The 12,866-nt window shown below is 41.6% G+C and overlaps 1 protein-coding gene across 3 annotated transcripts in view; it reads left to right on the top strand.

Annotated features, from left to right (window-relative positions):
- PKP2 (plakophilin 2) overlaps positions 1–12,866 on the top strand; it is a 261,095-nt gene that overhangs the window by 170,218 nt on the left and 78,011 nt on the right. For all 3 annotated transcript variants that reach the window (XM_042946240.1, XM_042946241.1, XM_042946239.1), the window contains 2 exons: positions 4,799–4,911; positions 5,616–6,316. In XM_042946240.1, coding sequence (XP_042802174.1) covers positions 4,903–4,911; positions 5,616–6,316 — 710 coding nt within the window. In that variant the 5' untranslated portion in view covers positions 4,799–4,902. The remainder of the gene's footprint in view (positions 1–4,798; positions 4,912–5,615; positions 6,317–12,866) is intronic.

Genomic DNA, 12,866 nt, shown 5'->3' with positions numbered 1-12,866 from the left:
AATGTTGCCCAAGTAATATTAATTTAAAATAGTTCCTATAAATATTACCTTCTTTAGGAAACTCTAGAACACATTACACACTGTACAAATGAAATGAATGACTGGAAAAACCACAATATCATTGTGATCGTCAGTGGCTGGGTCCATCACAAATAACCAGAAAAAGTTAAATTCAGTGTCACTGGTAAATCTACCAGAATAAAAACTCTGAGATACAACACAGTGTAAATTGAAGCATGCACACTAGTTTATCCCTCATTCTAGAACAGATTAATTCATGCAAAAGTGTAAAAAATGTTTGTAACCCAAATTCTATTTTATTTTTTTAATTTTTTTTTTAAGTTTATTATTTTAGAGAGACAGAGACGTTGCAAGCGGGAAGGGGCAGGGAAAAAGAGGGAGACAGAGAATCCCAAGCAGGCTCCATGCTAGAAGTGCAGAGCGTGACGTGGGGCTCGAACTCACGAAGCCATGAGATCATGACCTGAGCCAAAACCAAGATTTGGATGCTCAACTGAGCCACCTAGGCACCCCCTCAAATTCTATTTTAAAAACTATATCTCATTTTTGCACGTTTCTTTACAATTTTAAAAGCATTTATATATATGCTTTCTCAAGTAAACCTCTGTCTCAGCAACTCTGTTAGTAACCGGAATTAAGGGAAACTGAGGCATCTGAGTGATTTGTCTAGGCACACAGGAAGGGGTGGAGTGGAGGCTCCAGGCCAAGTCCACAGATTTCTTCCATTTAGGGAAGATACCTGCGTCATTTTGTGAAGTAAACAAATTCTTTGAAATATAAGGATACCCTAATATTCCATGTTAGAAGATCTGAATTTTCATATGCATTTATTGAATCAGGGTGTGCCTGTAAATACACTGTTTTTGTTTGCTTTGTTGTTTCTGGGTTGGAGAAGGGCATGGCTGAGTTTTTATATGTGTTCAGTAGTCATCATTACATATTTTATCTTTCAAACAGAAAATGGCTTGTTTAAAGAGATTAGTTTCCATCCTGATTAATACGTATCCTTTTTTTTTTTTTAAATCTCACCCAGTTCAAAATTTCTTTAAAATCTTAGCATACAGCTGCTAATTCACCTTTAATCCACTATACTGATCTCAAACCCATGACTGCCTAGTCAAATCAATCTGCATTACTTGTTGTTTGAGATTGTCCCTTTAACCAGAGAAACCTGCAAGCAGAGTATCAGGAGTCACAAGCTTTCTAGCACAGGAAGAGAGTCTGTGGCTTAAAGATCCAAGCTTATTTTATTCCTTGTTCCCAACTGTGTTACAGTTATTTTGGGAACCAGTAAACCGGTCTCAGTTCATAGATCCGAAAACTGAAGGAGAGGCTTCCTTATAAGGACTTATGTTGGGAAATAAAGATTTAATAGTTAGAGAGTATTTGGAATTACCCAGATAAAGGTTCTCAAGGAAAGAGAATGATTGCTTTTGGTCTTCACATCCAAACGTATGATGATAATCCCACCAGAGCTTTGGCAAATGACAATTTCACAAAGACCACAGTGCAGTCAAATAGCAGAGACCAGTAGAAATGAGGAACCCAGAGTTCAAACGTGATACAAAACCGCTTTGCAATTTGAAGCAAGTAACTTAGGGGCGCCTGGGTGGCTCAGTCAGTTAAGCATCTGAGTTTGGCTCGGGTCATGACCTCAGAAGCTCCTGCGTTCAAGCTCCACTGTCAGCACAGAGCCCACTTCGGATCCTCTGTCTCCCTCTCTCCCTTCCCTTCCCTTCCCTTCCCTTCCCTTCCCTTCCCTTCCCTTCCCTTCCCTCAAAAATAAATAAGTATTAAAAAAAAATAATAAACCAAGTCACTTAAGTTTCCCTGTTTATAAAAGGAGGTGATAGTAGCTGACTGCATCACAGGCATATTGAAAAGAAACATATAAAAATAATTTGAGCTCTTTTCAAAAGCAAGTAATATTGAGCTATAAGGAGTTCATGTAAGTTCCTTTAAAAAGCCTTATAGCCCCCAGCAACACTGTGAGTTAAACATCTTACTTAAGTAGGCCTGATGATAAAACTCACTGATTACCTACCTGTTCTGGTAGGATACATTGTTTCACTGGATCTTTTCCAAAGATTCTTAACACATTTCAAATATCCTTGCAGGAATCTCAGCTTGAAAACGGAAGTAGCCCCCTATTAACTGTTTTCTAGAATGTCTACCTGTTCCTGGAAGTAGGGCAAGGGTAATACTTAATACTGCAGGTGATCATGGGCTGGAGGGGGCCCTGGAAGAAATTTCTGTTTTTGTTTTTGTTTTAAAGGACACCTTTACATCTTCCACCGTGTCACTGGAATTCATTGTTCTAGCTATCATCCACATATGTCATTAATATTTTCCCAGTCTAGATTGTCCCTGACTCATATATTCAGTTTTCATATAATCTAAAATTTTGAAACTACTTTTTTGAAAAACAATAAATTTGATTTCTTATATATCAGGTAACCAATAATTTTCTACTTGGCCATAACGTCTGTAAAAAAGACTTCTCTTTTATTGGAGTCGGGCACAGTCTGAGCATGCTCCTGCCTCTCCCCCAGCCTCTCCTGCGTTTCTACATCCCTAGTGCTGAGGGCACCCTGGTCCCAGACCCTTCAAGATTAGAGCCAGGATGTTCCCTGGACCTGCCAGCTGGCCTCCTTTTCCACACCAGCAGGACCCTTGCTGCCTTGCTTTTCTGATACCCTGGGGTGGAGAGCAGGGGTGACAGAGTTGTGGGGCCTAGGACAGCCTCTGCAAACCAGCCTGGAGCCTCAGGCAGGTTTTGAGAATTGAGCCCTTAAGGCCTCATAGCCTTTGCTCTAGGGTTGTAGAGAATTCCTTTCCCTCATTCAGTGCCCAGGTTCCAGACATTCTCTGTCATTGAGGTTAAAAATAAGGGGCTATCTGGCCATTTGCCTGCCCTTATGGAGAAACCAGGCTCTAGAAACAGCAGATGCCTGGCTTACCTCACCTTCCATGGTCTGTAGAAAGGTGACACTTATAAGCCTGTAGCTGTCCCTCCTAACCCCTCAGGACCCTTTGAGGCCTGAAACTGTTTACTGGCTAGGTTTGTTGGCTCCAGGAAATAAGACACGTGTATAAACATAATTTGGAATGGATTCATACTTTTTAGTTCTCTGACAACAACAATCTCAATCCCCCCACCCCCTCAAAATATGTGATTCTATTTTTAAAAAATGTGAATCTATTGTTAGCCTTTGAAATTTTGACTTTATAATAATCTTGTTGGGAAAGTATGTTGGTATGTTCCAATGGTGTTGGAAAGACACTGCCTGTGTTTTATTCTCCACATCCTTTACGAGTCTGAAACCTGAGAGCGTTCATTGAGTATTTTTTCCTCTGATTTTTAAAGGAAAAGGAAATTTTGGTTAAAATCAGGGAACCAGAGATTTCCTAAGTTTTATGGATCTGTGATTTTTTTTTTTTAATTTTAATGCTTATTTATTTTTGAGAGAGAGAGAGAGGAAGACACAGAATCAAAATCCAAAGGAGGCTCCAGACAATGAGCCACCAACACAGAGTCCGACGTGGGGCCCGAACTCAACGAACCGTGAGATCATGACCTGAGCCGAAGTCGGACACCCAGCTGACTGAGCCACCTAGGCGCCCCAGATCTGTGATTATTTGGATTATCATCATCATTATTATTATTTTTAAGGCAGTGGGAGATTATAAAAGAAGAACAAATACAAAGCTGAGAGAAGGGACCGCCTGGGTGGCTCAGTCAGTTAAGCATCCGACTCTTGGTTTTGGCTCAGGTGGTGATTTCACCATTCCGTGGATTCAAGCCCCTCATTGGGCTCTGCGCTGACAGGGCAGAGCCTGCTTGGGATTCTCTCTCTTCCTCTCTCTCTACCCCTCCCCTGCTCGCTTGCTCTCTCTCTCAAAATAAATAAACATTAAAAAAAGCTGAGAAAAAGATAAAGGAGGTAGAAGAGGGTCACAACACTGCCCTCTACCACCCCCTCCTCAAAGAGAAGTATTTTAAGAGATCTGCATCCATTGAGAAGGCCCTACAGCCTCCCAGAGTGAGCAGAGAGGGCTGCCTCCTACTGTGTTTGTAGAGGAGTGGGCTGAATTGGACCACCAAACTAAGAGAGAATCTTGTAAGTACACAAAAGCACTCATCTATAGTTCTCAGGTTGATTTTCTTCTCCTGCCTAACTCATGTTGCCAAATACCTCAACCCCAGGCTTGGCCCTTTTTAAGCTGATCTATGTTTTCTTTGACCACAGTGACCCACCTTACTGTTTTTACAAGCTGTCTTATCTAGTAGTGTTGAGTCACTGTTATATTTGTCACCATTATATTTATGCCTACACCTACATCCTTCTCAGGAAGCTTCTGAATTCCTGCCCTGGGAATAAAGTTCTCCTCCTCTGACTTAAGAAATGGAAAATTTATGGGATGGACCACCTAAGCCAATAAGTGATTCCCCAATTTCTCAGTATTATAACAAACATTTTTGGATCTTTGTGAAAATCTTCTCTCCCCTTTGTTCCTTTTTCTTACCAAAAAAAAAAAAAAAAAGTAATAACTGATTTTTAAAAATATTTTTTTATTTTTCAACTTTCATGTTGAAAAGCTCATAAAGAATGTTGTGAAACCTTTCTTCACTTCCCACATCTAAGGGTGATGTTAAAGCAACACTTAAAAACACTAATACTTGGTCTTAATTACTTAAATTTAAAGTACACTATTATTATATAATCCTTAACTACCAGTTGGCCTACTTAATATTTTACTATATGCTTGATTTCAGGAAATCTTCATCGAACCAGCAGTGTTCCTGAGTATGTCTATAACCTGCACTTGGTTGAAAATGATTTTGCCAGTGGGCGTTCTCCTGGTACTAAAACCTATGATATGCTAAAGGTAGGATACCAAAGAATAACCTACTTATCAAATTACCATGAAAACATTTTTAAGCTTCCATAGATATTTTTTTGTAGATCTTTATTTTTTTTTATTTTTATATTTTTAAGTAAGCTCTGTGCCCAACGTGGGGTTTGAACTCATGATCCCGAGATCAAGAGTCACATGCTCTACCAACTGAACCAGCCAGGCACCCCTTCCATTGATTATTTTTTAATATTTATCTTTCCCAAATATTGCCATTTCCTAGATGAATTATATGAAGATTGCTTTTGTGTGGACACCATGGAAAACCGGGGACTTTAAATAGTGTCACATCTGGGGCACCTGGGTGGCTCAGTCAGTTAAGCGTCTTGATTTTAGTTCAGGTCATAATCTCGTGGTTCATGAGTTCAAGCCCCACGTCGGGATCTCTGCTCTCGCAGTGCAGAGTCTGTTTTGGATCCTGTGTCTCCCTCTCTCTACCCCTCTCTCTGTCTCTCTCAAAAATAAATAAACATTAAAAAAATTTTTTTTGCAATAAAATAGTATCAAATCTTAGTACAAAACTTAGTACAAATAACGAAGTCTCTTTTTTAGAAAAGGGGCCAACCTCTTCATGTGATTCAGAGACACAGACATCTTATGTAATAGTCATGGAGTAGTTGGTCTTCAACAGAGATGAAAACTGATTTATGCCTCATTTAAACTTGATTTCTCTGCAGCCAGGCACCACTGCCACTTATGAAAATCGCTGGGGGAGAGGAACCGCACAGTACAGTTCACAGAAGTCAATGGAAGAACGATCCTTGAGGCAGCCTCTGAGGAGACTTGAGATTTCTCCAGACAGCAGCCCTGAGAGGATTCATTACTCACACAGCGATTACCAGTACAGCCACAGAAGCCAGACCGGGCACACTTTGCGGCACCAAGACAGCAGGAGATCCACCCTCCTTCTGCCACCTAGATATGCTCGCTCCGAGATTGTTGGTTTCAGTCACTCTGCAGCCATGAGCAAACATCGCCACTATGACACCTACCACAGACAGTACCAGTACGGCTCTGTTAACGACGCCGTTTTTGACCCTGTTCCCGTCAACCCGGTGGTGCTCACGTACCCCAGGCCCGGGACCAGTCACAGCATGGGCAACCTTTTGGAGAAAGAGAACTATCTGACTTCAGGGCCTGCCGCTGGGCAGGTCAGGCCACTGGTGCCCCTGCAGCCTGTCACTCAGAACAGGGCTTCTCGGTCCTCCTGGCATCAGAGCTCCTTCCACAGCACTCGCATGGTGAGGGAAGCCGGGCCCAGTGTCACTGTGGATTCAGGCGGGAGGAGGACACACATGACTGTTGGCCAAGTGGCAGCAGGTGGAGGAAGTGGGAACATGCTCACGGAGAGAAGCGCTTTCACCGACTCCCAGCTCGGGTGAGTCCCCTTGTCAATCTGTGGGACAGTCAGTGCCAGCACATTCTGTTCCCACAGGCCTTAGGGTGTGAGCTGGCACTTCTGGGGCCGCAGAGAAAGGCTTCCAGAGATAAGTGATTAAAATAATGACTTTTCAGGCAGCTGCCTAATTGACAGATTAGCCTATTTACCTCAGGGACAGGGGCCAAGCTACCTGTTCCTATGGCAGCTTTGTGGGGAAATGTGACATTTAGTCCATCTGTTCCAAATTAGATGCCGGCTGAAGGGCTGGCCACCCCTTGGCTGTGTGAAAAGCTGCTCTGAATGGGAGCTAACTCCAGAGTAGACCAAGAAATGGGTAATTGCATGCATTTGCTCAATCATTCCTTGAAATGAAGGAAAGAAGGGAAAAATGCTTACTGCCCGTGCTAAGAGTGAACTTCATATGCTATTTTGATGACTACTGTCCTAAAAAGATGGAGAGTTAAGTAAGGAAAGCAGCTAATTTCTAGGTGCTGATACCAGTGCTTTTACTTTTTGATTCTAGCAGCAGTGATTTGGAGGGTATTTTTTTGGCAATACTGAATAATTCATCAAATTTTCTAAGTCATTCTTTTGCCTCTCATATTGACTTTATGGCTCATCTAACCTTTGGAACTTAACTCATTCAGGTTTAATGATGGAGTACAAATTTCATGAACTGAGGAAGTTACTAAGAGAAAAAGGTTGAGACATTATTTGATTATTAAATCAGTAACTCCCAAAATAATGATGTAGTATTATTATAGTAAAACACTAAATATGTGGTTGTTTTAATTTCTAAAATTGCTTAGTGGAAGTTGTCATCTCTCATGATCCCTGTAAGAGAAATTGACTTAATACTCATTGACTGGGCAGGCCCTGGTGATAAAAGATACTAGGATTCATCTAATCTTGAAGCAGGAAATATGTTTTATAAAGCAAAACTGAGCATGAGACTTCTAGCATTTCTTTTTTTTTTTTTTCTTAAGTTTATTTATTTTGTGGGAGAGCCAGCACAAGTGGGGGTGGGACTGAAAGTTGGAGGCGGGTGGAGAGAATCCCAAGCAGGCTTCTTACTCTCAGCATGGATCCCAGTGTGGGACGTGAACTCAACGAACTGTGAGATCATGACCTGAGCCAAGATTGAGAGTCAGACGCTTAACTGATTGAGCCACCCAGGTGCCCCGAGACTTCTAAGATTTCTTATTGAAAGCTGATCTTTGTCAATATGAACATACTTAGAAGAAAATGCATGAGGTCATTATTTGTGGAGGAAAAAGCTGATCAAGGCTTTTAAAAGGACAATTTAAAATTTATTAAATGCCTACTATATCCTAAGATTTGTGCTTGGCACAGTTTTCACACAGTGATTTTAGCAATAACAGAACTCTCATGCCACATCCTCTGACAATTAGCCTTCTTCTCTTCTTCCATCTGTGTGTCCCCATGCTTCTTGAGCCACCCTGTCACTTCTCAGTCTCCTCACTCTGCTGCATTTGGCTTCAGTCCCCACCATTTCACTGGAACATTGTCCTCACCAATGGCTGCCTTTTTGCTGCATCCAAAGTAGACACATATTTAGTCCTTATAATACTCGGCCTTTGGGCAACATTAGACAGCAGGGTCTCTGAAGTTCTCTCTCCCATTGGTTTCCAGGGCATCAGCCTCTCCTGGTTTTCCACTCACCTCTCAAGCCACATCTTCATATTCTCTGAGTGCTCCTTTTCTGCATACCCGGGGAGGTCATCTTTAGTAACCTTCCTCTTCCTGGTCTGGGTGCTCTTCCAGAGCGGCCCGTGTACCATGAATCCTCATGATTCCCAAAGTTTTATCTTCAGAACCATCCTCTATCCTGAAATTCTATCTAGATCTGCATGCATTTCCAGCAACCTCCTGGACATCCTACACTCAGTATATGAAAAACTAGATTTATTAGCTCCTCCTTACTGTCTACTCCTAACCATCTCCTTATACTGAAGTCGTGCCATTTACAAACCTAGAAGTCATGCTTATCTTCACCCCTCCCCAGTCACATCACCATATTTTAACCTCCTTAATGGGCCTTAAATTTTTACCCTTCTGTCTGTCTTCATTGCACATATGTCTCTTCCTCTGGTCTTACTCAGAACTGTTCTCTGGCCATTAGAATGATCTTCACAAATCTAATTGTTTCTCTGCCCAGATTATAACCTTTCCATAATTCCACCAAGTTTTCATACTATGCAGCATGGCACACATGGACCAGCCCGTGTTTTCACCTCCGCTTATCACTCCAGTCCCATCTCTTTCTACTCTCCTTCACCTTTTCTCACCGCCATCCGCACACACTCCCCCCACTACAAACCACTTGAAACTTCTTCACTTTCTTCCTTACTGCCTTCCTTTTTTTCCATCTAGCCATCTGTCTCTCTCTGTCTCTGTCTCTTTGCCCCCAGTAGCTCTGGTTTTACCTGGCTACTCATGATACTGGATGTGGCTCAGATACTGCCTATTTCCTGATGATGCCCCTCACAATCTAGATGCCCCAGATAGGTGCACTGTGTGGGTGTCTCTACCAAAATAATACATTGTGGCTATTCATTTCTTACCTGCTTTCCCTCTAGACTTTGAACTTCCTGTGAGTGTCTTATCATCTTCATATTCTCAGTACCCTAAAACAGAGGCAGGCCCAGTATAGGCACTATATAAACATATGGCAAGAGAATGAAAGAATTTTTTTCTTTTTTTACGTTTATTTTTGAGACAGAGAGAGACAGAGCATGAACGGGGGAGGGGCAGACAGAGAGGGAGACACAGAACCGGAAGCAGGCTCCAGACTCTGAGCCATCAGCCCAGAGCCCGACGCGGGGCTCGAACTCACGGTCTGTGAGATCGTGACCTGAGCTGAAGTCGAACGCTTAACCGACTGAGCCACCCAGGCGCCCTGAGAACGAAAGAATTAAGGAAGGAGGAAATGAAATAGAAACTCTTTACTTTTTGCAATCTAAGTTCTTTTTGTTGCTCAGATTCTAGAAGTATTAACTATGCTATTTGGGGTTATTGTTGTAATGGACAGGGCAGGTTTCATTAGAATAATCCTATCTAAAAGAATAGAAGGAACACTTGGGAGTCAAGAAATTTAGAATAAAGGGTAAGACTTATATTCTTGACAGTTCCTAAGTTGCCATTCTAGAGAAATCATAAAAACGAACTCTTCTTGAAATTTTTGTTCTCTTCATAAAAGGAGAAGGGGTCAGAGGTATTTCCTATAACGAGGAGAATAGGTGATCAAGGTGACATCCATGCCTAATGCCTAGATTTATGGTGTCTATGTCTCCCTTTCTTTAGTGTGCCCGTGGCATTTCAGCTCTCCAGGCTGCCTCCTGAGAGCCCTGGCTCTGGGACCACACCCTGTGTTCTCCTTTGCCCTGCATTCTGGCCCCTGTTTTTGGAATCTATATTTTTTTTTCTTTCTTTCTTTCTTTCTTTCTTTCTTTCTTTCTTTCTTTCTTTCTTTCTTTCTTTTGTCTAGTGGAAGCCCCACGTGTAAAGAAGAGGTCTTTCATGTATGTGGAACATTCCTACGGAGTAGCTAGATAGAATTATAAACTTACATAATAACATAAGATATCAAACAATGGATCTTTCTTTCCAAAAGAAGAATGGCTGGCCAGTTACTAAGGTAGCTGAAAACCAAGACATTGGAGTAGAAGACAGTCAGTATCTGTTTAAATCAGACTGCTGAGAAAGGTTTAAGAAATCACCAAATAAAACATTCCAGGTCTGTTTTTCTGAAAATATGATTTTCATACCTGTGGGGAACTAGTGGTTCAACAAATGAATATTAGGCTCTTCCTGTGTACCCAGCACTGCAAGAGGTAGAAACAGCCTGGAGAGGATCAGTGAAAAAGAAAATGAGACACATCATCAAGTGCTAGGTTATGGAAATTCAGAAAAGAAAAGAGCCTTGTGCTCTGAGATTAGTAGATGGAGCCTCTGGAGAGAGATTGAATCTCTAGTAGGATTACCAGTGAAGTTTGTGACAGCAGCACAGAACAGAAAAATTCTTCCACATCCTGTTAATTACCAACCTCTTCAGTTCTTTGATTCGAGTCTCTTTCAGCTATATCTTTCTTTCCATTTCCATTTTTAATGGCCCAGTTCAAGGCTTTATTGCCTCAGCTAAGACTCTTACAGTTCCCTCAAAACGGCTTCTGGAAGTACGTGTCTCCACCAGAGGCATATTCCCAAAGCAGTGCTTTAATCACACTTCAATCTTTATGGGAATTGCATTTCCTGAGCATCTGACCACACGCGGGAGCTCTCCATTCATCGTCTTATGTTTGTTTGGCCCTCTGAGGTGTAGCCCCATTAATACATAGAATATCTGGGAACCTGCCTCGGGTGGGGCTGTGTTGTTAGCTGGCAGGAACACTGGTTGCTGAAGGATTGCACACATGAAAAAGTACCATTTTTTATTTTTTCCTACATCATCTCATATTCTGATCAATGATACCATACACTGCTTCCTCTTGCATTTTTCATATACATTGACATCATTTTAACATTCTCTGAAGTTGTTAAAAAAAAAAAAAGACTTCTGGAGAATGTGTTCAGGTGAAAATGGGGCCCAGGTGCAACTACTCTTCCTGATTCTCCTCCCTGCCCCCTCCCAACCCCCCCCCCCAACCCCAGTGCCATCTCCCAAGCACATTTCTGTAGGCTTCAGGAAGTGCTTTGTAATTGGGTGGGAAGGAAAGAGGGAAGGAAGAAGAGAGAGAGGAAGGAGGAAGAGAGAGGGAAGGGGTCGGGAGGAATGCTGTGAGAGAATAGAGGAAATTTGGAATAGGTCTAGCTGGGGATAGGGACATGCAAAGATTTCACTGGACTGCACAGACAGTAACAAAATGGAAAATCCACACCCTGACCACTGTTGCAAATCTTCTTAAAGAGGAAGTGCTCCTTCAGTTTGGGAATTTTTTTTTTAATGTTCATTTTTATTTTTGAGAGAACACAAAGCGGGGAGGGGCAGACAGTGAGGGGGACAGAGGATCTGAAGCAGGCTCTGCACTGACAGCGGCACCCAATACAGGCTGAAACTAGTTTGGGAATTGTTTTCAATGATAATATGAAGTAGCACTGGATTGATTAGCAGTGGATAGAGAGCTTCTTTATGAATCATGTTCAGGAAAATAAAGGAGTAATGGAATTATTTGTGGGTGTTAAGAGTGTTGGGAAATTCAAACTTTCCTGCGTCATGTATGACTTATAAAATGGATTAAAGGCTTAGTCTTAAAAAAAAAAAAAAACTGCATCGAACAGAAGGCTGTTCTTATGTTATAAATGATCTTCCATCAGTTGAAGCACCTGTAGTGATGGATGGTAAAGATTTAAAATTGCCACTGAGATTGAGACTGTTACAGTTTTAATTTCTCTGTAAAGGCATTGGAGTCCATGCATGTAAACTATTTCCATCTCTTTTAAATGGTATATTTCTACTAAATAAAAGTGACTCAAATTCTGGATTTAATGATAATAGCCTACATTTTTACCCATTAAATTGACTCCTGAGGCACAACATTTTAAAATATGAGATCATTATATAATTCTCAGTACAGATGCCAAAACTGTTCTGCTTCATTCTTAATACCCTTGTACTCATGACATAACACTTGTATGTTTGAACATGTGTATCAGAAGCACTGGGTATTGGTTTTTAGTCATGAGTCCCATTACTCTTATCTCCATACCTGTGTTATACCCACTCACACACACATTCACAATACTATACACGCTCACATGTGCGCACGTGCATACATTAGTGGGTTGGCCTGATATAAGAGAGGATTTACAGGCATACCTCAGAGGTATGGTGGGTTAGGTTCCAGACCACTACAATAAAGTGAATATTTTGTTTTCCCAGTGCATACAAAAGTTATGTATACACTATAATCTATGAAATGTGCAATAGCATTCTGTCTAAAAAAGCAGTGTACATACCTTAATTAAAAAATACTTTCTTGCTGGGATGCCTCAGTGGCTCAGTTAAGCGTCCGACTTCAGCTCAGGTCATGATCTCACAGTTTGTGGGTTCAAGCCCCACGTCGGGCTCTGTGCTGACAGCCTGGAGCCTGCAGCCTGCTTCAGATTTTGTGTCTCCCTCTCTCTGCCCCTCCCCCACTTGTAGTCTGCCTCTCTCTTTCTCTCTCAAAAATAAACATTAAAAATTTTTTAAAAAATACTTTCTTGCTAAAAAATGCTAACCATCATCTGAGCATTCAGAGAGTTGTAATCTTTTTCCTGGTGGAGGGTCTTGCCTCGAAGTTGATGGCAGCTGACTGATCATGGGGGTGCTTGCTGAAGGTTGGGGTGGCTGTATTGTGTGGCAATTTCTTAAAATCAGACAATGAGGTATGCTCCATCGATGGACTCTTCCTTTCATGAGTGATTTCTCTGTAGCATGTGATGCTGTTCAATAGCGTTTTACCCACAGTAGAAACGTCTTTCAAGATTGGAATCAATCCTCTCAAACCCTCCTGCTTTACCAGCTAAGTTGATATAGTATCCTAAA

Source organism: Panthera leo, chromosome B4 (assembly GCF_018350215.1).
Source record: "Panthera leo isolate Ple1 chromosome B4, P.leo_Ple1_pat1.1, whole genome shotgun sequence".
NCBI lineage: Eukaryota > Metazoa > Chordata > Mammalia > Carnivora > Felidae > Panthera > Panthera leo.
The sequence above is the reverse complement of the archived record's forward strand: the minus strand, read 5'-3'. Positions and strand labels throughout refer to the sequence as shown.